The 27,319-nt window shown below is 35.0% G+C and overlaps 1 protein-coding gene across 5 annotated transcripts in view; it reads right to left on the bottom strand.

Moving 5' to 3' along the window:
• The window catches only part of ROBO1 (roundabout guidance receptor 1), a 1,131,260-nt gene that overhangs the window by 968,717 nt on the left and 135,224 nt on the right, over positions 1–27,319 (bottom strand). For all 5 annotated transcript variants that reach the window (XM_021071380.1, XM_021071370.1, XM_021071378.1 and 2 more), the window contains exon 2: positions 5,313–5,451. In XM_021071380.1, the coding sequence (XP_020927039.1) occupies positions 5,313–5,400 (88 nt within the window). In that variant the 5' untranslated portion in view covers positions 5,401–5,451. The remainder of the gene's footprint in view (positions 1–5,312; positions 5,452–27,319) is intronic.

Below are 27,319 nucleotides of genomic sequence, written 5' to 3'. Positions count from 1 at the left end.
AATCACAGTGTAGCACTGCTGCGTCCCTAATTTCATTAATGATACCATCGCTGGCCTCTCTCCAACAAGCATCTTGGGGCCATCCTCAATCTCTCTCTCTCCTTTTTCCCTCCTTCCCATTATCATCCAGTTTTTCTGACTACCTCCTACATAATTTTTCAAACCTATCTCTTTCCTGTTACCCAAGTATAATGAGGAATCTGCAGTGTTTTTTTTTCAGCAACCTCTTCCTCTTGTTAATCTATTCATTTATCAATATACAATCCGTGAATAATTTCTATGTACAACTCACATCTTTTGATATTGATCATACCTTTGCAAACCTCCAACAGTGTTTTCCTCTCATCTATCACAATGATGATTTAAAATCCTGTAAAGTCATTTTTAATTACACAGGTTAATTTTCACTGATCTATTTACTTGTTCAGTGGCTTTTTTCTTCAGCTACTGACTTTCAAAATTATATTTTTGAAACTATAAATATTACCATGAGACAAAAACAGTGAGAAACAAGAGTAAAATCAATGCAAAGTAAGCCAGCAGTAGCCTTAATTTTTCTCCCTCAAATGCTTGCAATATGTAAAAATAAATATCTTCAAATACTTTCATCTCTTTCTAAAGAAAATCTTTTCTCAAATAATAAGTATTTTTTAATGTATTCAACCATTTCTTTTATCAACCTGAAGAACATTGTCAAAACTTGTGGTCCTTAAATTTTCTCTGTATCATATTAACTGGAGGTATTTGTAAAACTGTTGGTTCCTAGGCTCTCTGTTTCATGATTCTATGATGGGTCCTTGGAAACTTTATTTTTAATAAACATTTAAAGTGGGCTTCTGAAAAAAAAGTCTGTGGAAAACATGCTGAAACAATTCTGTAGTCATATAAATTTAACAAGTAGGATATATAATCAAATCACTTTTGTAAATAGTAACACTTCTATCAGTGCATAATTGGAAGAGTTAAATAAAAATTTAAACTAATTTTAAATCTAAACATTATATTCCAATAGAAAAGACAAGTAATTACGCAAATTTTAAATATTAACTGATATGTTTTGAATAGTCAGGACAGTTTGAAAAAAATCAAACCGTTTGTTTGCCTGTGAACAAGCAATTGCTATTGTTACTAAATAATATGCATTTTTCCTTATCATTGGCCATGGATACAGTGATACTGAAACTGATCACAACTACTGGAAAAAAGATATTTCTGAGGATAAAACCTTGTAGAATGTATACATGTAACATTATTAATGTGTATACATGTAATATTCTTAGTTAAATATAGTAAGCAAATAATTAAAGAAATGTGTAAAGATTCTACCACATTTCAATATCAGAATTTTACTTTCAGGTTTTTTATTTTTTTTTGCATTCTATAGCAATTTTAAAAATCTGAAAGAATTCCTCAAATCTATTCAAAATATGTTAGGCATGTAAAAATAAAACAAATCACAAAATTTGGAATATATGGGATTGTATGTAGATACTTCCTATCATTTCTAGATCTTATGTAAAGAATTCTTTTATTAAACTTTATAGTTTATCTGTGGATGATTCAACCCAGATAACACTTAGCTGCTTGCAATTACCTCTCTTTGGAGAAAGCAGCAAGGTACTGAAGTGGTGGTGGATGGACGGGGTGGGGAGGGTAAGGAGTAAATCATTTCAGACAATTTCACTCTCAAGGCTTGTTGACATGAGGCAGGGCAAAGGAAATAACCCTGTCAGCACCTGCATCTCTAATGAAGGACAACGCTGCTGCACATTTAGAGAAGAGAGAGGGAAAAATAAATCACGTTTAACTTTAAAGTGGGCTGTTCGATTTATTTAGATAGAAAGGGGATGTGTTTTCCCATCCCCACATGTTTCCATTTAAAATCTTACACTATACCCCTAGAATTCAACATTTTTTTTTTTTTTGCCATCGACGTCCTTCAAATTTTCAACTCAATCGCCCATATGCGAAGCGAATACTTTAAAAACATATCGTTTAACATGTGTCTTTTATTGTCTTCCTGACATCTGTTGCAATCAGAGATGGATATTTAAAATGTGACCAGGGCTGTAAGATTCCTTTGTAGGAGAGGTTAAAGAAAGATGTAGCCTCGCCCAGATAGAGCATGTCTCAAGAGATAACTGCTGTTGGTTTGAGAGTATTTTATATGTGAATAAGAGATGAGGAAAATTGACAAAGGGAGCACGTAACAGTGGTTTGAATACAGAGCCTTTAATGGGCTTTCTGTGGGATGAAGGCCACAACTCAAACAGTTGGAGAGGCTCAATCATTCCTAAAATCCACTTCTTAATGATTCCTTCTCTCTGAAAATGGATTTCCTTTTCAGCATCAAGAGTTATTTCTTTATTTAAAATGTACATCTAACTTCTAGTCATCTGATATACCAACCACTTCATATACAGTAATTGTATAACATAACAGCATTTTGAAAATGTATTATACAGGGGGACAAAATAGAAAAAAAAATAAGCTGCGTGATCTGTCAATTCAAGCATTGGTTTAGCATTTAATTATACCAAGTAACCACCTCACAGTTTGAAAATCTTCTTTATTATTGCAGTAATAAAATAATCTACATTACAATAGTTATTTTCATTGCGCTTTACTTGTTAGCCTGAGGTATCTTGTTCTGGTAGGCATTCTACTAATAACTCACCTAGTTACGTTCTATAGACCATATTCTTCTCCTTAGATTTTAGAAAACATTGTACTTTTTTTTTTAACTTATCTGACTTTTGAAATAAGTTTCTGATAAAGAAGGGTATTTTTTTCCTCAGAGAAAGAGAGGAGGTAAATCAGCTGAATGAGAAACAGTGTTTTGGAAAAAGTCACTAATATAAGATCTCCCTATCCTTGCTCCCTCTGAGCTAGGCTACACTCAGTGCAGGTCAAGGGCCTCTACTGAACATAATAAAGATGGAGCAACAGCAGCAGAATCAGGATCTCACTTCATCCTGAGGTCAATGTGAAAGAGGAGAGGTTCTAGGTTGATGATCCCTTAAAGGAGGTTTTCTAATCTCCTTAACCTGAAATCAGTGCTTCTGGATGAGGCAGTTATGAAAATGACTTCTACTCTGTAAGCGTTCCTTTTGAAAATGCAACATCATCTTTCTTGTGACAGGTAAATTGCTTTGAAATAATTCTTGAATGCTGAGGTCCTGAACAGGAAAGGCACAAAGCTTTATAAATTCCATTTTGGGGTACCCTTACTTCTTTGTAAGGTATTGCCTCAAAGAGGGCCCTGAGTTACTAATCTGTATGACATGCTTTGGCTATTTGCCAATCAATTGATCACCTTTGTATCCAATCTACATATTGTATGGAACAATCAATGCATGAATTTTAAGCTCTCCTTTATCTTAAAGCACTTGCATGTAAACAGCAATTGCAGAGTTTTGACAAATTTTGAAACCAGATGGTCCAGTTGATATGTCTTCTCTGTAATCATGCAGTATCTTCTTGAATGAAAAAATAACCTTATATGCCATAGATGAACCTTACTCCCCCTTCCACATACTTTATGCATGCATTCCTTCTTCCATATATCTAGATAGGTAAGTATGATTCAAACCATGACTGAACCTTTTGAGATTTGATTACCTGCTCAATAATTAGATCATGGACTAAATTTGTTGACTGAAGCAGTTATTAGCTGGCAAGACAGTTTAAGGACAATTACATCTGAGTTATACCCACATCTAAATCTATAATCATAGTCTACAGAACACTTTCATATAACCTCTTTATCCTGATGATTTGAAAGGCTTGCATTTTTCTTTTTTGGGGGGGCGGGGTTCTAGGGCCACACTCATGGCATATGGAGGTTCCCAGGCTAGGGGTTTAATAAGAACTGCAGCCGCAGGCCTACGCCAGGGCCACAGCAACGTGGGATCTGAGCCATGTCTGCAACCTACACCACAACTCAGGGCAACTCGCGGGATCCTTAACCCACTGAGCAAGGCCAGGGATTGAACCTGCAACCTCATGGTTCCTAGTCAGATTCATTAACCACCGAACCACAACGGGAACTCCGCATTTTTCATATACTTAAAAAATGCATAGCATTTTTTCGTATTGTGATTTTTTGATACTGAGTTCATTCATTAATTTTAATCAACACTCACCAGTGTAGTGGCAAGAGAAGGGGAACGTAGGGACAGGTTAAAATTTAAAACTTATAGTAATTTCAAAGGAGTAATTTCAAAAAACAAAGGAGCTAGATGGACTTTGCTATAATAGATTTTAAATTTTCTGCTTACTTCCACTATATGGAAATGATTTTAATAGATAAAAATCATTTTTTGTTCACAACTCCCTTATCTTCTAATTAAATATCAATCTTAGCCCAGCAGGAGAAAAAAAATCAAGCCCCAGAATTACTGGAAAATCCTGACTCGTATGTGGATACACATGATAAGTTACATACAGTTGCTGGTACATACAGTTGCTGGTTATTAAAATAAATATGACTAAAATAAACAAAAAAAATCAAGTTCCATGTTTTGGTTTAACAAAACACCAAATGCCATTCTTTTATGAGCAACTTGGTTAAATTATGATGATATATTAAATATGCCCAAGTTAACTACCATTTTCCCCATAGTTTTCTCTAAGAAGAAAGTTGAAATTATATTTTAATATGTATATTATTATATTTTTCTATTTTCTTCTACCATAGCATGGGCGTTAGTCAATTTCCTATTTTAAAAACACTTTAAGTAAATCTTTGTACAGTACCATTAATGAAATTATGACTCCAAGGAACCAGGTTTCTAATATCATTGAACCAGCAGTAACTATGTAACTACGGTAGCAACAGGGTAGCAGTTTGCATTTTTATTCTGACATTGTTCAGCTGATGAACTCGAATGTCACCACCCAAAGGAATTTCAGTTTCAAACATTTTTACTGTCTGTGATGTTCTTTTTCCATGGTACTAACATGCATTATGACTTTGATAGCCTTTTTGTGTTACACATTCCTTCCTTACTATAATTGTTCTTCCACCCATCTTAAATTCACTTAATAACTTCTTACACGTTTCAGTAACAGTGAATTTTTCTGAATTTCTTCAGCTTCTCTAGGGAATTGATAAGGTGCTCTGTATTCAAGAATCATATTTGATCCCTGAAATTTATCAGCACACAGACTTAAGAAACCATTCACACAGACTTACAAGTTTCCAAGAAAATGAACAAATCTGATTTACAATACACAAAGTAAAAAAAAAAAAATTAAAACAAAAAAGGAATACGGATTGAGGTTTGATGAAACAAATGCGTGGCACTTACCTGGAATAAGCTGTGCCAGGAACAGGTGGCTTTTGGACAAGCTGAGGAGTGATATTATGACCAAAAAAGGAGCATGTTTCCATTTCATCTTTGTCCCTTCCTTGCATTACACCCAGCCAGTGATACGGATATGTTTTATCTGGGAGAAAAAAAAACCAGTATTTTTAATAGTTAAAAATGTGCTTTAGCTATGTTGAGATAGGTTTAGCTATAGGTTTAGCTATGTTGAGATAAAGATAACGTTAAAAATATTTTGTGAAAAATCATAGCACAAACACAATATTTTTTTCAAAAAGATACAACATAAATTTTAAATGTATACAACTTGCACAAAATATATTTCAGGATATTCATTTTGAATACATGTAGAAATTATTTTGAAAATTCATTTCAGTCGGATATAAATAGAAAATGATTCTTAGTTTTCTCTACCCTTTAGGGGATGACAGCTAAGTATTTCTGATTTCCCACAAATTGAGCTAGAATGCTCATGGGGTCTAGAAAACTTGATGGTTATTCATTCATTATACAAATATGTACAGACTGTTTATAATAAGCCACTCATGCTGCTACTTTGGGGACACAGTAGAAGAAAAAAACTGAATTCTTTATTCATTCATAATAAATAATAATTCATAAATAATTTGAAGACTTTTCATTACATCAATTTACAAAGAAATACAAAACAAAAACAAAAACAAACTTGCATAGCTGTTCTATTCTGAAAGGCTCTCTGTATCAATAATGAAGGACCCAAGAATCAACAGAGCCTTTGGCAAGATGAAGATGATAACAAATGGCATAATAAAATACAGGAATTAAAGTGGAAGACTGATCAGTTTTGCCTGGGAGAATCAACCAAACTTATACTGAAGAAATGGCATTTGAGATATGAGATAATACAGTTGACCCTCGAACAGTGTGGGGGTGGGTGGGCAGGTGGCTATGGACATTGGACTCCCAGGCACAGCCAAAAATCTGCATGCGACTTTACAGTTGATCTTCATGTCTGTGGTTGCACATCTAAGGAGTCAAGCAATTTACACAAACGGGGTGAGTATTTAGTGAAAAAAATCCACAGATAAGTAGACCAAGGAGTTCAAACTCATGCTGTTCAAGGGTCAACTGCATTTGATAAGTGAAGGAACTACTCTTCAGAATTAGAGAACAAAACCAAATATTAAGATATATAATATGTATATATAATATGTGTGTGTATTTTCCCCAGTAGTATATATCAGTACATTTGGGGAACTTTAAGGGGAATTGTTTGGCTGGATGATGGTTTCCCAGGATATAATATGATAGGAAACTGAAAGGATAAAAGCACATAATGAGGAGCACACGTAGAGATTAATGATGGGTGATAATATAATCCAAATTAACACTGTCCCTAAGTGTCTACAGGGGACTGGCTTCAGGAACCCCCATGGATACCAAAATATGTAGATGCTCAGGTCCCTTATATAAAATGGCATGGTATTTGCATATGTTCTATGCAATCTGCTCCTACACCTTAAATTATCTCTAGATTATTTATAATATCTAATATAATATAAATGCTATGTAAATAGTTGCCAGTGCATATCAGATTCAAGTTTTACTTTGGGGAACATTCTGGACTTTTTTTTTTCAAATATTGTTGGTCTTCAGTTGAGTCCAAAGATGTGAAGCCCTCAGATAGGGAGGAGCAACTATATTTAGAATGTAACTCTGATAGGAATGTGAAGGATAAAGTAATTGCGAGGAAAATTAGCACAGAGGCCATCATAAGAGTGCAAAAACTTATAATCAGTGCTTACAAAGGACACTGGCAGAGGAAATGGAAAAAATGGCTGGTGTTGGGGTTGGGAGGTAGATGGGTGACAGTACACAAGTATCCATTGCAGAGCGTGGCAATTGATTAGATTGGGGAGATAGGAAGCAGAAGAAAATTTATTCATTTAGTCAAAATACATAACTAATTCTAGCACAACATAAAATATTTGTCCTCAAATAAAAATGAAATTATATCATTCATTTTTGTGACACTCAGGGTTCCAACTTGAAAAAAGGATGGTCCCACTTCATTCTGCAGGTTTATTTGCACAAAGCGACTGTTCATCTCTCTGTTTGAGCTGAGCTGTCTTTATGTTATTAATTATTACTGTAGAGTTAACTGCCAAGTTTTCCTTTAGCAGAGCCACCTAATTCTCCGGCCAGACAGCTACAATCACCTGACCTCACTGATGAAATCTGAGGATTATTTCTTCTCTCTAAAGTATTCTTCAAGCAACTCCTGTCTAGGCTACAACTTTGCTTCCAAAGAAATATCCTTGGTTACTACAGGTTCATACTTCTACTCTATCTTCCTTGTCTGGAGTCAATGTTCCTGTAACCATGTTTATCCTGGTATATTATTCATAAATGATATTATATACCCACATTATCTTTCATACATTATCTGTCTTAAGTGTTAAATGAAGATAGAATGATTTGATTTCAGACAAGCACAAGCCTAGATGAACAGTTCTACTTTTCAATCCTTACTATGCAGTTGTTAATTTGTCTAGAAGCTCTTTTTCAGGGTTATCCATTGAATGTTTTGGCGTATAGTCACATTTTTCAGTAATGTGCACATGATTAGTTCTTCCAGAGATAATGTATACATATACTGCATTCCAGTAATTTCCATTTTATTAATTTTGATAAAATAGCTACCCTATCCTCTTGGATCCTGCTTGCCTAGGGATGTTCTCATGTTCCTTCTCACTCTAATACTTGATTATTATGTGGACTAGATTTCAGAGTCCCTTTTTTAGGATAAACTCTAGACCTCTGACTCCCTAAATGTGCATTAGCAGTTTTGCCTCAGTTTTTGATGTAAATAAAAGCATGTACAAATTCTGAAGACTTTTTAATTTGCTTATTATTTTATTTGAAAACTTAGAATGATGATGTTAGTTAAATGACACTTTAAAACTCTGTTGAAACTGAGATTTGTCTCCCCTGTGATTAATTACATTTTAACAATTTCTCTAATAATTACATATAGCTTATTAATAGCAGTCAGTTTTGATAAAATAAAGGCCCTAATCAAACATGTACACTCTTTTAAATCAATGCAATAATCATAAGATCATTAGAAAATAAAACTGAAAGTACAAACATTTATTATAGTTAGGTGAACTCTATGGGCAGATATTTATTTCAAATTTCTATAATGTTTTGATATGAATATTCACCATACAAATTTCTATTACCTAAAGACAATTCTGTGAATTTACATAGTCAGTGGCTATTAATATAACATGATCTGAAGACCCACAAATTAGAAGTGGCAACTGCATTATTTGCCATGCATGTACATCACAGTAACTTGAAGTTTTGATCTTTAAGAGTCTTCTCTGAAAAGGAAAGTACCTCAAAGTAAAGCATAAGCTGAATAGTAAATAAAATAACCCCCTACTGATTTAGTAACAATATTAACAATAGGACAATTGATGTTAGTGAAAAATGTAATGGAACAGTGCTTATATTTATTCTCTCTGGAGTTTTACAACATAGTGAACTCAACAACCTCAAGCACAACCCCTTCTGAGCATAAGACACTTCTTCCTTAGATGACTAAATATACTCCCTACTGTAAAAGTATTGATTTATATATATCTATACAGTTTTGAATAAAAGAAACTAACATGATATGAGAAAAAAGAAAAACAAGCTACAACCCCCTTTTTATTGTGAAATATTAAGCTAACTATGAGATTATATAGATTGATTTAGTGTAATGTAAGTATACCGGAATATAGCTTACTTGGGAATGTAAGTGTATGGAAGTAATGAAATGCAGTGTTTTAGGAGCACAGATTGTGAAATCAAACTATTCAGGTGTGAATCTCAGCTCTGCAACTTGGATGGTATTTGAATTTAATCTCTCTCCATTTCATCTTTCTCAAATACAAAATATGAAATAATAGCTACAACATTGGATTAGCTCTAATGCATGGAGCGCTTGTAAGACTGGCTGCCCCATCACTAAATATCATAAATATTAACAGCATCATGACCCCCAGCTTCAAAGAGCATCCAGTGAGGTTCCCCAGTGATGACAGAAATAATTTGGAATTTGTATTTACACATTGCTTTATATATGAATAATGTCTGTTTTAGGTTTAACTTATAAGACATTGGTGGTTGTGATTTATTTTAATGAACATTAGTAAGATGAAATGTACATATGATAAATTTATTTAGATTATAAGGTTCAAATTTGACAAACATAGAAGTCCATATAATTTCTACCCCAACCATGATGCTGACACTTTCTACAAGGGCTTTGGTGTTGAAAAGCTAACATATTATGTACATATGCTGTGTATATATACATGTTGTTAATGCGTATTTTCAAATAATAGTAAACATAATAATAGGCTGGTCTATCCCTTGTTTTTAGGAGGAAGATTGCCTCAAAGAGAGTTTTCAAAATGTGTTTTTTCCACTGATTACTAATGAAGTTTCTTGAAAAGTAAAAGCGTTCTGTAAGAAATTAATTCTGATAAATGCACAGTTCACAAAGTAAAAACATTTCTTCAGGCATACGTTTTGGATTACTTTAGAGAACACAAACATTTCCTAAGCTCATAAGTGTATCGTGATGACTACTTTTCAGCTTTCTCTGAAACGCTGCATCATAGGTTAGGTAGCTCCTTCCTCCCTCTTCCTCCACCATCCTCCTCCCCTCCTCTCCCCTCCCCCCCCTTCTTCTCCATCTTCCTTCTTCTTTTCATATTTAGATGGGCAGAAACTGTGTTTACTAAAGCTTTCCTTGTTATTAACCAAGTTACACTACTCTCTCACTCCAGAAAACCAAGATACTTTTTGAGCCTTGTCTTCTCAGTCTTTTCATTTTACTCAGCTGAATTGTTAACTGATTGTCATCCAATGAATCAAAAGTTAGGAAAGTTGGAAATTTTCAACAACAAAACAAAATCAAAAACTGTTGATTATTTCTGTCCTAGTCTTAGATAAAAGAAACAACAGTGGCTAGTGAAGTAACAGCTGTTTCTAAAAACAGTTTGTTTTTGTGAGATCAATGACCTGAAATGGCCAGCTTCATTTTTGATTTCGTGTATAACAGATGACTCAGTCAGCAATCCACATATGGTGTAAACAGATATTTTTCCCTCCTTAAAAACTGGATAGACTGAAATTTGGTCCACAAGGACTATCCTCCTAAAGCTCATAAAGAAAAAAACAATCATCAAAAATTTAAAGTCCATATTCAAATCCATCTTTGGAAAATTCTGGAACTTAAAAAATATTAAAAAATCCAAATTAGATTTTGTGAGAGAGCTGTAATTAAATGAATAGAGCTATAATTAAATGAATAATAAAAACTTTTGAGTAGTTAATATACGGAGGCAGTGGAGAGTCAAATAGGAATAAAACAAATCTACTTTCTTTTGGCTAGAGCCATAGGTAATTTATTATATATGAATGGCAAAGATAAAAAGGACAAAGTTGGTCATGAAGGAGGTGGACTGAAGGTAGGCAGGGACTAGGCCTGGTCTAGCTTTAAAGAGTGCCTTGAATCTTTTCAGTGACTGTGTATCTGGGGAGGTCTCAGCTGGGAGAAAGACCTTGGATCTTATGGTCCTCCCAGGCCTTCTACCCTCCCCTGAAGCCCCTTAATAAAGCAACTTTATTCCCACCCACTCCCAGTGAAGGACTGTGCTGAAGTTACATGACTACAGAAACTGGTACAAGATACTCAGGGAGAGGACACACCCAAAGTGTAAATAAGTGCTGCCTCAATGGAAGGTCTGTTGTAAAAAGATTGAAATAAATAGTAAATAATATATTTGTAAGACTTTGAGGTTTACTTTTTTATTAGCCCATCCGTTTAATATTAGGAAAATAAGTCATATGATTACCTTCCACATGTGAATATAAGTTCAGAATCTTTACAACACTTTCCTGCATAAATGCATGTAGTTAGCATGTAAGTGAACTGCAATCAACTCTACGATTTTTCTTATTACAAAATCAAAATGTCAAAGAATTGCAAAGTTTTGAATGCTAGATTAATTCAAGACTTTTTCTTATCCACAGTGTGATGGAACAAAGGAAGAAAAGCTTGGTAACAATTATATAACTTGGACATGAAAGTTAATCAAGATAAAAGAAAGCATGTAGAAAATTATTAGTATGTTCTAGTATGTTTAGTTATGAGGATCTTACATAAAAGTCTTCTAAGTGGATGAAAAGATGGAACAAATATTAAGATGCTGCAAAGGAAAGGCAAGAGAATTTGATGATGCATGGAATATTGGAGATGAAAAAGATAAATGTATGGTCCTATCCCCAAAATTCCAACTAGAAAAATAAAAAGCTTAATAGGAAATATATGTGTGTGTATAATCTCTATAAATGACTAGCTAATCTACTGTTACTCTAGAGATCTCTAGAATAATAATATGTATATAAGTCTGTAGTTAATTTTACTAAAATTTTATCATCACATGTTTTATTGGCATGCTTTAATTTGAAATAGTAAGAAGTTAGAGGTGTATAACACCTCACAAAAATGTACATTTAATACTTTCAAATAAAGGCAAATTAGACAAACTACTACCAAAGTCTTGTTTATACATCTATAATTCTTTGAAAATAGCATGGTAATATAAAAGTAGAGTACTTAAAGTATAGATTGAAGGAGTACTTGAATACATTATAAATGATTTTTTTTGGCCACACCTATGGCATGTAGAAGTTCCAGGGCCAGGGATCAAAACTGAGCCACAGCAGTGAAAATGCCAGGTCCTTAACCTGCTGCACCACCAGGGAACTCCTATAATGAATTTATAATACATTTGACTTCTCATATGCTTAGGGAACTTTCCCTCAGAGGTGGCAAATACTATACATTTAGTCAAATGTTTAAATGATCCTAAACCCCAAATATTAATATTCTTGACTTATTAACTTGTTATCTCTATGAATTTTCTGACTTCATTTATATACATGGATTTTGTAACGGGAAAAGAGAGGAAAGAAAAGAAACTAAGATCAAAAGGCTGAAAATAAGCTTGAAATCAATACTGAGAATAAAATACATGAAAAGAAAGTACAAGGTACAAGACAAAGAGAAACCTGGGAAAGTACAAGGTACAAGACAAAGAGAAACCTGGAAAAATGGATAAAGAATTAATCAGGAGCGGTGGAAATAAGAAAGGTAACAAAATTCTCAGTGGTCTATCACCCTAATTTCTTGAAGATCCTAGATATGTAGGTGCAGCGCCATTACTATTCACACGTCTGCTTTATTTGATGGGTCACTGGCCTTAACTCCAACTAGGCCTCCACTCATTTTACAAAAGATTAGTCAATTCTTATCACATTTCCAGGAAGACTACATTTTAAACATAATATGAGGGAACTTGGGACGTGGCAAACCTCAGGTTGTACATAAAGAATGAGATACTTATTCTATATTGAAAATGCATAAAATAACTTACCAAGTCAGGATGAAAACTCAAGAAAACTATTTTTTTAAGTTGATTAGTTCACTTAACATAGTCCTACTACTAGACCTGTGTAGACAAATAATTACATCAGAGAGAAGATAAAGAAAGTAATCTGAGACACATATCCCTTTAGAATTCTTACTCTTCTACCCATACCAAATTCCAAAAAACTTCCATAGACTGAATACTTCTATCTGCTCAAAATTCATATGTTGAATGAAACCTAATCCCCAGAGTGATGATGTTAGGATGTGGAGCCCTCATGAAAGAGATTAGCACCTTTTACAAGACACCCCAGTGTCACAATTAGAAGACAGGATGGCTGTCTAAGAATCAGGAAGTACATCCTCACCATACACCACATCTGACTTAATCTTGAGCTTCCCAGCCTCCAGGTCTGTAAGAAATAAATCTCTGCTGTTTACAAGCAACCTGGTCCATGGCATTTTGTTAGAGCATACTGAACCAACTAATACAAGAAGCATTTTTGACATACAGAGCTAGGTAAATAGAATGGATTTGCTATACTTCTAAAGACTTACAAAATATTGTACTTCTCAGGAGTTCCTGTTGTGGCTCAGTAGTTAACGAATCCGACTAGGAACAATGAGGTTGCGGGTTTGATCCCTGGCCTTGCTCAGTGGGTTAAGGATCCGGCGTTACCTTGAGCTGTGGTGTAGGTTGCAGATGTGGCTTCAATCCCGCGTTGCTGTGGCTCTGGCGTAGGCCAGCAGCTACAGCTCCGATTCGACCGCTAGCCTAGGAACCTTCATATGCCACAGGAGTGGCCCAAGAAATGGCAAAAAGACAAAAAAAAAAAAAAAAAAAAAAGAAAAAATCGTACTTCTCATTTTGTACATTTTACTGATTAGGATTTTTATTTTTATTTTTTTATTGTTATTTCCCCAACACGATTTTTTTTTTCCCTCACTGTACAGCATGGGAACCCAGTTACACATACATGTATACATACTTTTTTCCTCCCATTGTCGTGATTAGGATATTTAAAAATAGAGCAATGGAATGGATTACTAATTTTTTTTTTTGTTTGTTTTTTTAGGGCTGCACCTGTGGCATATGAAGTTTCCCAGGCTAGGGGTCAAATTGTAGCTGTGCTGCTGGCCTAAGCCACAGCCACAGCAACATCAGATCTGAGCCGCATCTATTGACCTACACCACAGCTCACAGCAACACCAGATCCTTAACCCAGTGAGTGAGGCTAGGGATCAAACCTGCGTCCTCATGTATGCTAGTCAGACTTGTTTCTGCTGAGTCACAATGGGAACTCTGGATTATTAGTATTTCTTAAAAAATATTGAAGTAAATATTATCAACTAGCAGTAAAAATGAACCTCATCACTTCACCAACACATTTTGTGTACTAAAGATGTTACTATGCTGTAATTTCAGGAGAATGAACACAAAGAAAAACAAATGATTATTTTGTTGCTACAAAATGAAAATCAGAAGCATCAGATGGTTCTTAAAACCCTGCACATGGACTATTCAAAATACTGATTGGCATCTTCAAGGAAAGTGCTCTGAGCAGTCGAATTAATGGTCACCAAAAGTTCTACTTAATGTTTGGTCTCCTTTCAGCATGTTGCAGCAGACACCTCATCAGTGGTTCAAAACCAAACTAGCATGACTTGTGGATTAGAAATTTTAATACAGCACATTCCAAGAATTGATATATATATATATATATATATATATGTCTGAAGATTAAAAAATAAAATCAATAAAGACAGTGAGATAATTGTCAACCACTGGTTAGACTATGTTATCAAAATGATGGAAATGCAGTTATGTATAAAAATAAACATAATGTGCCATCCAGAGAGCGTGATGAAGATAAACACCATTTTCTCTACTGTAGCTACCATAATCATTAAAGAATCGATGGCAAATTAAACTGCACAAATCCTTAGGGGAGAGGAAGAAAAAAAGCACACCAGTAAATGCAGAAAGGTTCAAATCAATTTTTCACCCTAAACATAGTGAAGTTCATTAGTATTGCTAACATAAATGCAAAGGTAAAGGCAGCCACATGGAGATTTTTTATCTTCTTTTCATTTTAATTATAGGGCTGCCTCAGGCAGCCTAGTTTTCTGACGTGTTTAAAAATAGCGTATTCATAAATTAGTGGAATTGAACTATGAATAAAGATGTTTTAAAAGAGAAATTCTACATGAAAGGTGTAAGATGTTATGATTTAACATAAAGAATTATTACTAGATTTTTTCCTTTTTCTTATATTGCAGCTAAAATGAAAACTCTCTACATGAGGTACTCTTCAAAATGAATGTTCAAATTCACCAAGATGGTTCCTTAAAAGTATACTCATGTACACAAAGACAAAAAGAAAGCAATTTTCAAACAAAAGCAATTTTGAAAATGCTGTGCTCACACTGGCTCAGTCAGATGAATTCTATGCCCACTTGACCTTCAATCATATTTTTCATTTCATCATTCTCATGAAAATTAGTGGGACACACGATGTTTGCTCATCCTAGCTGAAACTGAATCCAATCGCAGACATATTTTTCTGGAAAATATCATCGTTCAAGTAATGTAACCTGGAAATAAACATCAATAGCCTCACTATTCTAAAATAAGTGTAACATCAATAGCCTCACTATTCTAAAATAAGTGTTGCCTTGGATAAGTTAGATTCATCTTAGCACTGATAACAAAAATAGAGGGTACTGTCCCGGCATTGGTTTGGTCAAAGAAAAGTGACATTATGAAGCTGGTCTGGCTTGACACTTATGTTGAGAGGGAGAAATGAAAAGTGGTAGAGAGGGCAGAGAATGAGAGAGCACAAGGATGAGAGAAAAGGAGAGAAATGAACAGCTGATTTAGCAAACATGTTCTGCTGGCCATTCCTGGAATTAACAACAAATCAAATGTACAAGTGAGGTTGTTATCTTCTGAACATCTTCAGTTCATAGAAAGTGCTGTTGTGATAATTCTCTTCTCTGTTTAATCTGATTGAAAAGGAAAGTCTGGTGACTTATTTTTTCCCTTTAGAGACCATGTCTTCAATTAAAGCCAGCTATACTACAAGTTAAAATACCTGATGAGGTTTAAAAAAGCATATTTAAAGGAATATGATGTCACCTTCTCTGAAACCAATATAAAACAAGAACATCCCCAAAAGTTTATTAAAAGGACTATACTTATGAGCCTATTCTTAATTCTTTTAATAGTATTTCTCCAAGAACTTAGTATGTGCCATCTTAAGATTCAAAAATAAGACATAGTGCCTGCTGAGGAAGAGCCTCCAGTAGGGCAAGGGGAAGCAGACCCAAATAAATTAAATATAGCATGGTAATTTCTATAACAGAGTTTAAATAGTATTATTCTATGGTATCAAAGAGAACAGAACAATCAGGCAGTTTGTAAATTTGAAGTTGAAATATACATGTGTGAGGCGGGGTGAGTGGAGAGGAAGTTGAAAAAATAGAACATTTAGGCCAAAATGTAAAGGGCTTTGTATGCAAAAAAGGTATTTACCCATAAGAATGAGTTGAACAGACGTAGTTTCTAGGATAAAAACTCTATGAATCATGGACATGGCATGGGAAAGTCTGGAGACCTATCCTAAGGCTGCATAGATCACTACTGCAGTATTCTACAATTCCAGCACCATGCCTGCCATGCAGCAAACACTAAATTAATGAATTAATAGAGGTGAGTGGACACAGTAATAGCAACACAGTGATATGCATCTGAACTACTGTACTTGCAGAGAAGACAGAAGTACACACACCAAAAGCCATAATATGCATGAATTTCCTGTTTATGAAGATCACCCTTAGGTTAGGCAAGAAATCACGGTGGTGAAGACAGAGAAGTCTTACAGAAACCAATATTACTTACCAATATTATCCAGAGCAAAATGCCCTCAGTTTCCATTGTTATTTGCTTTTATTTTCTAAACAAATTGATTTAAACACCCTGCCTTGAATGTAAATGGAAACCTAAAATTGGTTCAATTCTATTGGGACATGAGTCACAGCATCATTTTTAAATGGATGTGACATTTAAATTAAAATCTACTACTTCAGTTTGATTTTTTTAGTGCCTAAATTATTATGTTTTTTACAGCTATTCATATTCAACCTCAATATTAATTTCCAAGCTGTGAGTACATTGCACATTAATACTTAAATGAGCTGCAAATTTTTAGATTGCTTTAGAGCAAATCTCTCCAGAAATATCATTATCCAAAATGCACATATAGCCTAGTCAATCTTAGTAATTGCCTTCACTTTTGTTGGGTTAGTTTATGAAGATATAGCAGCAGAGAGGGGACCAAAGGAGCAAGCATTACATTTCAGACAGAATATTAGTAATGCTTTAGTAAGAAAGACATTAATGAAGTAACCGAAGAGCAGGCCAAAAGTAATTTTAATATGTCAATAAGCACAAAGACTTACAACAAAAAGATTCACACACAAAAAGCCTGTGCATAAAAGGTGGGGGAAAAATTCTGTGGCTGGCATTTGCATTGTATGCATTCTCGAAGGTAAGGGTTTTTGAAAGGCATTTAGCTTTAAACTACTCAGTGTTCCTTTGTATGTCCTCAGCAGGACCAGAAATGGAGGATTCAATTTTCAAAGATAATTGTGTCAGATAACCGTCTCATGCCTTTTCAGCAAGAATCTGATAAACACCTAATTACTAACCAACTGATTTTACAGCTACAAAGCTGGGCTGATGTGAAGGCTACCTAGAAAGACATGGTCATTCAATGCATCAGGAGGGAAATGCAGTTGGATTGTAAATTAATTTCATTTATTGGGCTAATGAAATCTTATCAACTATATCCTAAAGAAATAATTTATTACTATAAAAAAAGAGCAGACATTTCATCATAACACCAGTTGTAGCCACAAAATTAACTTCTCACCACAAGACATCTAAAGCAAGCAACTGAAAATAAAAATAGGTTCGGTTGCAATTCCAGACAGTTTATCTTCTTTGGGACAGCTTTGCGCAGCTATCTATTATGCTGGAAAAAGAAAAATTTTAACATTTTTGGATGTGAGAATTTGGTTCAACTCTTTGAAATAAAAATATGAGTCATAAAAAGAATGACTAGTCATCTTCAAATGTATATGTATGCACACTCAGCTGGACTCCTACTACTTCTATACACAATTCCCTATCATATCCCTGGCTTTTACCTGCTATTTTATGTTCTTATATGTAGGGTCAGGACTAAAGTAAGTCCCGATATTATGTGCTGCCTTGACATCTGGTAGAACCTGGATGGTCTCAAATGGCCTAACATAAGTTTCTCTCCGCATTTTACTCCTGTGAACAAGGGATCCAAGCCGCATCTGCAAACTACACCGCAGCTCACAGCAATGCCGGATCTTCAACCCACTGGGCGAGGCCAGGGATCGAACCTGCATCTTCATGGGTACTAGTCTGATTCGTTACCACTGAGCCACAACAGGAACTCCTTTCTCAGTTTCTCAAATAGTGAAATATGACAAAGAAGTCAAGGGTAGAATAGTGAATTTTAGTCATTGCAATATCATAGAAATAGTAGGTATTTGGTTAATTGTTTCTCTATTTGGGTCACTTTTAAATCCAGGGAATGGTTTAAGCTGCAAGGTAAAAAGATCAGTTTTTTTGCTGCAAAGTAAATACACAGTTAAATAGAATTTGCAAAATTAAATTTCAAGTCTATGATCCTTTCCTGACAATTAGATGAAAGATGAAAATTTGTGCTGAGGGTGATCCCTCATACCTCAGTACTAAACATAATTCATTAATCTCCACATACTTTGTCTTTTGCACAGTAAAATGACATCTGAAAAGTCATTACTTAGCTTTCTTGTTTTATGGTACTTTTGCTAGAAAATCCTATCCCAATATAGCTATTTTTTCTTGTTTTCATCAAGCCAATTTTATCTTCTTTATATTTCCTATCTTTTCCTCTTGAGTCAGTTATTTCCAGAAGCCTTCAAATATGCTCTACTGTCTCACAACTGCAAACAGACTATAAGAGAAAAACAACAGTCAAAAGTATTTGTCTTTCGTCTGACTCATCTCACTTCACATAATGTCCTTAAGGTCTATCTACATTACAGAAAATGGCAGGATTTCCTTTTTTAACTCATGGCTAAATAATATTTCATTGTGTGTGTGTGTGTGTGGTGTTTGTGTGTATATGTGTATATTGCATCTTTATCCATTCATCTATCAGTGAGTACTTAGGTCATTTCCATATCTTGGCCATTATGCATAATACTTCAATAAAGTGGGGTGTATATATCATTTCAATATTCCATTTTCATTTCCTTTGCATACTCAGAAATTGAATTCCTGAATCATGTGGTAGATCTATTACTTTGAGGAATCTATATTGTTTTCCATAGTGCATGAACAAATTCACATTCCTATCATCAGTGTACAAGAGTTCCCCTTTATCTATATCTTCATCACTTACCTATTATCTTTTTATTTTTGTCTTTTTAGGGCTGCACCCACGGAATATGGAGGTTCCCAGGCTAGGAATCAAATCAGAGCTGTAGCTGCCGGCCTACACCACAGCCACATGGGATTGAGCAGCGTTTGTGAGCTACACACAGCTCATGGCAATGTGGCATTCATAACCCACTGAGCAAGGCCAGGGATTGAACCTGTAACTTCATGGTTGTTAGTTCGGTTCATTAACCGCTGAGCCACGACAGGAACTCCCTCATTGTCTTTTAGATGATGATCATTCTAATAGGTATAAAGTGATATCTCATTGTAGTTTTGATTACTATTTCCCTGATAATTAGTGATGTTGAGCATCTTTTTATGTACCTGTATGGATGTCTTTTTGTAAAATCATTCACTTATACCTCTGCCCATTTTTAAATCAATTTTGTTGTTATCCAGTTGTTAAGTTCTTATATATTTTAATATTAACCCCTTATCTCATATATGGTTTGTAAATTTTTTCTACCATTATGTAGATCGCTTTTTCATTTTGTTGACTGTTTTCTTTTGTTGTGCAGAAGGTTTTAAGTTTGATGTAAATAACTTATTGTGGAATCATAAAAAGCCAAACATTTTAAAAAAGAGTAAAAACGGTGGTTACTTGGGACAGGGGGATGGGGGGATAGGAGCGATTTTTTTTTATTGTTATTTCCCCCAATGCAATTTTTTTGGGAATCCATGTAGGAACCCATATAGCATGGGAACCCATATAGGAGCGATGTTTTTTAAAGCTATGAACTTGCAAATACTAGACGAATACTACTAATCTAACTGGAGGTCTAATGTACCCTTTAGCACATATAAAGATCTATATTGTATCATAATCATCTAACTTGTTAGGAGACTAGATCTTAATTATTCCAACCCCCTGAAAGAAATGATAACTATGGGTAGTGATAGAGGTGTTGACCATTGCTACAGTGGCAATCATATTATAATATGAAAATGTATCAAATCGACATGTTATATGCCTTAGATTTATACAATATTATGTATTAAATATATTTCAGTAAAAAACATTAAATCTAAATCTGTGACCAAAAAGAAAAAAAAAAAGTATTTGTTGCTTGATTCCTAATCCCATTCCAGTTAGTCTTACCCTGTTATGGCTCTTTTGTAGTTGTTCCTTTTGAAGAGCTGTCTGTTTTCCCTCTATCTTGCCTTAACTTCCTTTCAGTTTTCCTACCATTCCAATCTGACTTCTGCTACCATCACAGCACTGAAGTTTTTCTTACTAATATAGCCAATGACTATCTTCATGCTAAAGAATAACTGCTGGCAATATTTAACACATTTTATGGCCTGTTCTTTGCAAGGCCTCTGTTTCACTACTTATTCTTGGTTTTCCTCCTATACTCTGCCAAGTAAGTATCCTTTAAGGTATTCCTCCTCCTCTTTCTCTACCTTACTCTTAAATATTGAAGTCTCTGAAGAGATAGTACTGGGCCTTTTCCTCTTTCTGGAAAATTACATCTATAAATGTAATTTCTGCTGTCTAGCCCTCTGTCATGCGGGTCAGGCCCATTTTCCCATATGATTATTTGCCACCTTCACTTGCTGTCTTAGAGATATCTTGCCTATAAACGTGTAAAATTGAATTTTGATCAAATCTCTCCTCTCCCCATCTCTTGACTAAATACATTATTTCTCTAGTTTCATGCAGATCATCCAGTTAGGCACTCATGCTATATACATGAGAACCATTTTACCCTTGCCAGACTTTCCTCATGCCAATCAACATTATTTTCTATTGATTTCATCCAGGTATAAACAGAAATCTGAGTTTCATCATCTCCCTGTCCTCCCTTTCATATCTAAACCATCACTAAATGCTATTGATTTGACTTCTACATTATTTATCAAATCTTTCAATTTCCCTCCATCTTCATTACAGACACTCTTTACAAAACTCTCCATCTTCTCTTGTTTGGATGTGACAGTTGCCTCTGAATTGATACCTCTATTCCTATCCTAGCTTCCATTTATCCATACACAAATGAATAAAAAAAACCAATGAGGTTTTTAAAATATTTTTGATTAAAACATATGTAATATGATATTTTTTGTTAAAACTGATCTTAAGTTGACAGCTCAGTAAACTCCGATTATGTATATATCCATTTAGCATGATCCTGATCATGGTAAAAAATATTTCCTATGTTCAGAAGTTTCCCTCATGTTCCCTTCTGGTCAATTCTAACTTCTCTTTCTGAGACACTACCAGTTTGACTTCTCATAATAAGCTTTGTCTTTTCTTGAATTTAATAAATCATAGGTACTCATATGTGGTTTATGTCTCACAAATACAACATCTGTGGGGTTTATCTAAGATGTTTTCAGCAGTGGTAGTTTCATGAGTTTTTATGTGACATAAAAATCCATTAGTTCCCATCATGGCTCAGCAGAAATAATCTGACTATATCCATGAGGATGCAGGTTCAATCCCTGGCCTTGCTCAGTGGGTTGAGGTTGTGGCACTGCTGTGATCTGTAGTGTAGGTTGCAGATGCAACTCAGATCCCACCTAGCTGTGTGCTGTAGTTCAGCACCTACAGCTCTGATTCGACCCCTAGCCTGGAAACCTCCATCTCTGCATGTTGACACTGTGGCCCCAAAAGAAAAAAAAAAAAAAAGCTATTCCATAGGGAGTTCCCATCATGGCTCAGAAGTAATGAACCTGAATAGGATCAGTGAGGCTACAGGTTCAATCCCTGGCCTCATTCAGTGGGTCAAGGACCCAGCATTGCTCTGAGCTGTAGCATAGGGTGCAGACATGGCTCCAATCCTGAAGTTGCTGTGGCTGTGGCATAGGCCAGCAGCTGTAGCTCCAATTTGACCCTTAGCCTGGAAACATTCATATGCTGTGGGTGTGGCCCTAAAAGACAAAAAAAAAATTCATTATATGAATATACTACAATTTATTTATCCCTTTCCTATGGGTGGGCATTTAGATTTTTTCTCATTGCTGTAGCTATTCTTACACATGACTTTTAGATGGGCTTCTTTATAAAAGGTCTTATCTCCATCAAAATATCCATGTCTCATAAATTCAGGGAAATCTTTGTAAAAGCTTGATTTCAATATGCCATTTTCTCTCCAAATTTTTTTGAGGTGTCCTTTAAATGTTCATCCCACCAGGTCTATATTTAGAGGATAGTCAAAAGCTTACATAATTGACTTCTATTGCATTTACCCGGGTTTATTTGCCACTACTCTTCCAAAAAGACTCTTTGCCCATCAAACCAGCTTTTACTTTTCCCTGTAATCTCCTCTTTTTGCTCTTTATTATTTCCTAGAAAGATCTTTTCTCGATGGTTCCTTTCCCAGGGATAACTAGAGTACCCTCTCTTTGCCTGTTCAAGTTATGCTGTCCTTTTGCTGTCTTTGGAATCTTACTCAAGCCACATTTGCTTTGAGAAGTTTCCTCTGACCCAGCATAGGCAAAAACCTCAATTTATTTTTTTTTTTTTTTTTTTTTTTTTTTTTTTTTTTTTTGTCTTTTTGTCCTTTGTTGTTGTTGTTGTTGTTGCTATTTCTTGGGCCGCTCCCGCGGCATATGGAGGTTCCCAGGCTAGGGGTCAAATCGGAGCTGTAGCCACTGGCCCACGCCAGAGCCACAGCAACGTGGGATCCGAGCCGCGTCTGCAACCTACACCACAGCTCACGGCAACGCCGGATCGTTAACCCACTGAGCAAGGGCAGGGACCGAACCCGCAACCTCATGGTTCCTAGTCGGATTCGTTAACCACTGCGCCACGACGGGAACTCCAAAAAACCTCAATTTAGAATCTGACTGTCTGCTGATAAACTATTAAAACTAGACAATGAGACCAAACCATCCAAGAACTTTTTGATGTTAGAGAATTCTCCCAGTCAAGTTTATCACCTCATAATACTTTGCTTGACATCTTAATTTTGAGATTACATGTCAGTACCATTTCAAATAGTACTGAAGGTTACATCCAATAACATGATATCCTTTTATGATTCACAGTTGATTCTTTTGAAAGTAGGAATAGAAATCAAGACCTTGTGGTGTCAGTTCTACATTTTATGTAGAGGGTCTGAAATAAAGGACCAAGAGATATGTCAGGCCAGAAAATGTGGCAAGTCCATTCTGCATTGTGACCAAAAGTGAAGACACTGTCACTGAAGAACTTGACTGACCAGACACACTTAGAAGCAATCTGTTATTATGGCACTTGTCCTTTCAGAATTGTGAAAAAAGAAGAGATATAGAATCTTCACCCGGAATTTATGGGTGCCAGCTGTCATCACCTTCTCGGGAGTATCACTACCTCACACTCAGCACCAATTTCATGGTTTATTTCTTTAACCTAGAGATTTCCTCTAGATACTGAGAATAGGTAACTATTATCAGACTATTTTCTAAAATCCTAAATAAACTTAAAATCGCAGAGTTCCCATCATGGCTCAGCGGAAATGAATCTGACTAGTATCTGTGAGGATGCAGGTTCAATCCTTGCTCAGTGGGTTAAGGATCCAGCATTGCCATGAGCTGTGGTGTAGGTCACAGATGTGGCTTGGATCTGGCATCGCTATGTCTGTGGGATAGGCCAGTGGCTATAGCTCCAATTTGACCCCTATCCTGGGAATCTCCACATGCCTTGGGTGTGACCCCAAAAAGACAAAAAACAAAAACAAACAAACAAACAAACAAAAAAAACCCAACCCCGGGGCCTCTTGGGAACAGCATTTATTCCTGACCTAAGCCACAGTCTTTCATGAGGCTTCAGTTTCCTCATGTGTTCTCATGCATGAAATCATCTCTTTTCAACACTGTAACTAATGAATCAAAGTCATTTTTTCAATAGATTGATGGTTAATAGCCTTCTGATTGTGTTGGCATTCCCACCACTGTGAAATCCACTTGGTCTGTATGAGTGGATTTCTTAACTTGTGATACTATCACACCATTTCTGCCTGTTAGCCCTTTGCTCCCTGGACAGCCTTATTCATCTCCTATCCACTGGGACCTGTTACTAGACCAATGGTCACCAGTGATTTCACACCTGTCAGATTCCTATGTTTTGAATCACTGATTAAATCAATACTATTTCATGTTTCAAGTGTTTTTTGTTTGTTTATTTTGTTTTGGTTTTTTTTTTTTTTTTTTTGTGGTCTTTTTGTCTGTTTAGGGCCACACCTGAGGCATATGGAGGGTCACAGACTAGTGAGTGGTCCAATCAGAACAGCAGACTCCGGCCTACACCAGAGCCACAGCAACACGTAATCTGAGCAACATCTGCAACCTACACCACAGCTCACAGCAATGCCAGATCCTTAACCCACTGAGTGAGGCCAGAGATCAAACCATGTCCTCACGGATGCTGGTCGGATTTGCTAACTGCAGAGCCATGACTGGAACTCCTCAATTTTTAAAGCATTTACAACTCAACAGTTTCAAGGGAAATATATATATGCATATATATGTATATAAATACTTGTATTTTGTCTTTTTAGGGCCACACCTGCAGCATATGCTGGTTCCCAGGCTAGGGGTCGAATCGGAGCTGTAGCTGCTGGCCTACACCAAAGCCACAGGAATGTAGGATCTGAGCCACATTTGTGACCTACAGCACAGCTCACAGCAACACCAGATCCTTAACCCACTGGTAGGGCCAGGGATCAACCCCACATCTTCAGGGATACTAGTTGATTTAATTAATCATTGAGTTATGACAGGAACTCTGGGAAACATATTCTTGATGAAGGATAAAAAAAGACAGTGTGTTCCTGAAATATATTGCATTTTGAAATAAGATATTGCTTTACTAATTGCACTTTATATATTACAGCACCATCAATAAAACATACATCAATAATTTTATATAAAAAGTCACCACGATTAGTACGGCAAACTCCATGATCGTTCTCACTGATATTCCAGTCTGCAATGTCCATAATGTACAATTCAGAATATTACATATTCAATTTTGTCATTACTTTTCTATTTTTCAATAATCGTTATTTAAAAAAAAATAGTGGAACCTAAAAATAATCTCACTGTTAAGAACATTGAAAATGGGAATGATTTTACTACATGGAACAAATATTTCCTTTTTACCTGGCTAATGTTAGTACATTTTAAATTCCTTAGGACAAATTTTATCCGTATGAGTAAAGTGTAGAACAATATTTATTCATAAGACAAATATCATTTAGTATTAGAGTGACCTGAAAAATCTACATTTGACAAATTTGCTCTACCAGGTTTTAAATTACTCATTGAATATACTGTTTCTGTCATCTGATGGGCTGTTAAATTTAAGTTAAAAAATCAGAACTATATCTAGTCACTTATGATGGAATATGATGAGGATAATGTGAGAAAAAGAATGTATATAAATATATATGTGTGTCACTTTACAGTAGAAATTCACAGAACACTGTAGACTAACTATAAAGGAAAAAATAAAAATCATTAAAATAAAAATCAGAAGAATAAGATAAATTTAAGGATACAATTAGTAGATATTAACCTATTGACATTAAAGGATTGCCTGCTCAGTAATAGAAAATTCTAGATAAATTTTACTCATTTGTATCTTAAAATCATCTTCAATTAAAAACTTGATATTTGAGTTTTCCAAGATATTTTATCTTCCTGCTGTGCGATGGATTTAGCTTCATCCATTTTCTTATTTTCCCCTAATGCTTCTTGAATTAACTATTCATTGATGAAACTGAATTTAGATAAACATGGCAATTTAAGAAGCTGTAAAACTGGAAACTATTTTAAATAGCTTTTAATTTCTAAAATAAATTCTTTGTCACTCAGGCTATCTGTTCAAATGCATACTCACATGCACTGCACTCCCAGGAGAGGAGCCATCTAATAGAACATGATATTTTACAACCCCAAGACATGTCTGTCATACCCAGGATGTTGAATATTTACAGTCATTATAGAAGTGGTTGTGTAATAAAAGTCTCATAGGATTTAAAACTAAATAGAATCTTGAAGCTAAATCATATTTATGCTGTATGTACTTGGTACTATATTGCTCAATTAGTCCAATTTCATCAAATAACTATGGGAATTGTATTCTTCACAAAATTTGAAAATAAATAGTCATGTTGTCAAGTATGCATAGTCCTCAATACAACTAAGCTGGTTACATGAACATGTTTACAAGGTGGTCATTTGGAAATCTAGGTTATATTTTTTCATAGAAATTATAATTAGGTTTACTATGTGGTCCACAAATGCTTCTTTAATCCAAACTGTGTCTATAATAATAATGAGCCCTTTAAACTTTGTTTAATATTATGTTAATTCAAATTTCTACACAATTCAAGGCAGGGACATTTTCTGGCCCTGAACCACTTTACTTATGAGCTTTATATTTTTTAAGATTTAATCGTTTTGAGTTCTGTAGTCTCTCTCCGATATACTAAAAAATAGCCTGAAGGGAGGTGTGGAAATGTTGCCATGGGCATGAGAAAACACTCATGCTTTAGAAGTTAGTGACAAGGGAAAGGAAGAGTTGGGTTGGGTCGGAATGCATTGGTAGAAGCTGTTTATATGCATAAGTTATTTAAGTAAGTGATTCTTAAGGTAATAGTTACATAAGTAGACTTGGTTGGATTTTTTTTCTCCATTAAACAAAAAGCCAGGTTTTTTTTTTTAATAAATAAAGCAAATTTACCTATTATTTTAGCATCATGTACAGAGTTACAGTCAAATCAATGATTAAATTGAATAAGGGAGCAATTTTCTTTCTAATTCCAAATCTCTGTGCTTTTAAAGCATTTCATTTGTTCCCTAGTGTATCACTGTTGCCTTGTGATAGATTTCACCATTAACAAAAAGGTTCACCTTACCAAAATATCACCATTATTTGCCCCAAATAGGAGTATTTTTGGTGCTAGCAGCTTCTATGGTTTAAAAAAAAAAAAAGACAGTACCACTTCACACCCATTAGGGTGACTATTATCAAAGACAGAAAATAACAAGTATTGGGGAGGT

The sequence above is a fragment of the Sus scrofa genome, chromosome 13 (genome assembly GCF_000003025.6).
Source record: "Sus scrofa isolate TJ Tabasco breed Duroc chromosome 13, Sscrofa11.1, whole genome shotgun sequence".
In the NCBI taxonomy this organism is placed as follows: domain Eukaryota; kingdom Metazoa; phylum Chordata; class Mammalia; order Artiodactyla; family Suidae; genus Sus; species Sus scrofa.
Note: the sequence above shows the minus strand (reverse complement) of the source record. Positions and strands in the feature narration are given on the sequence as shown.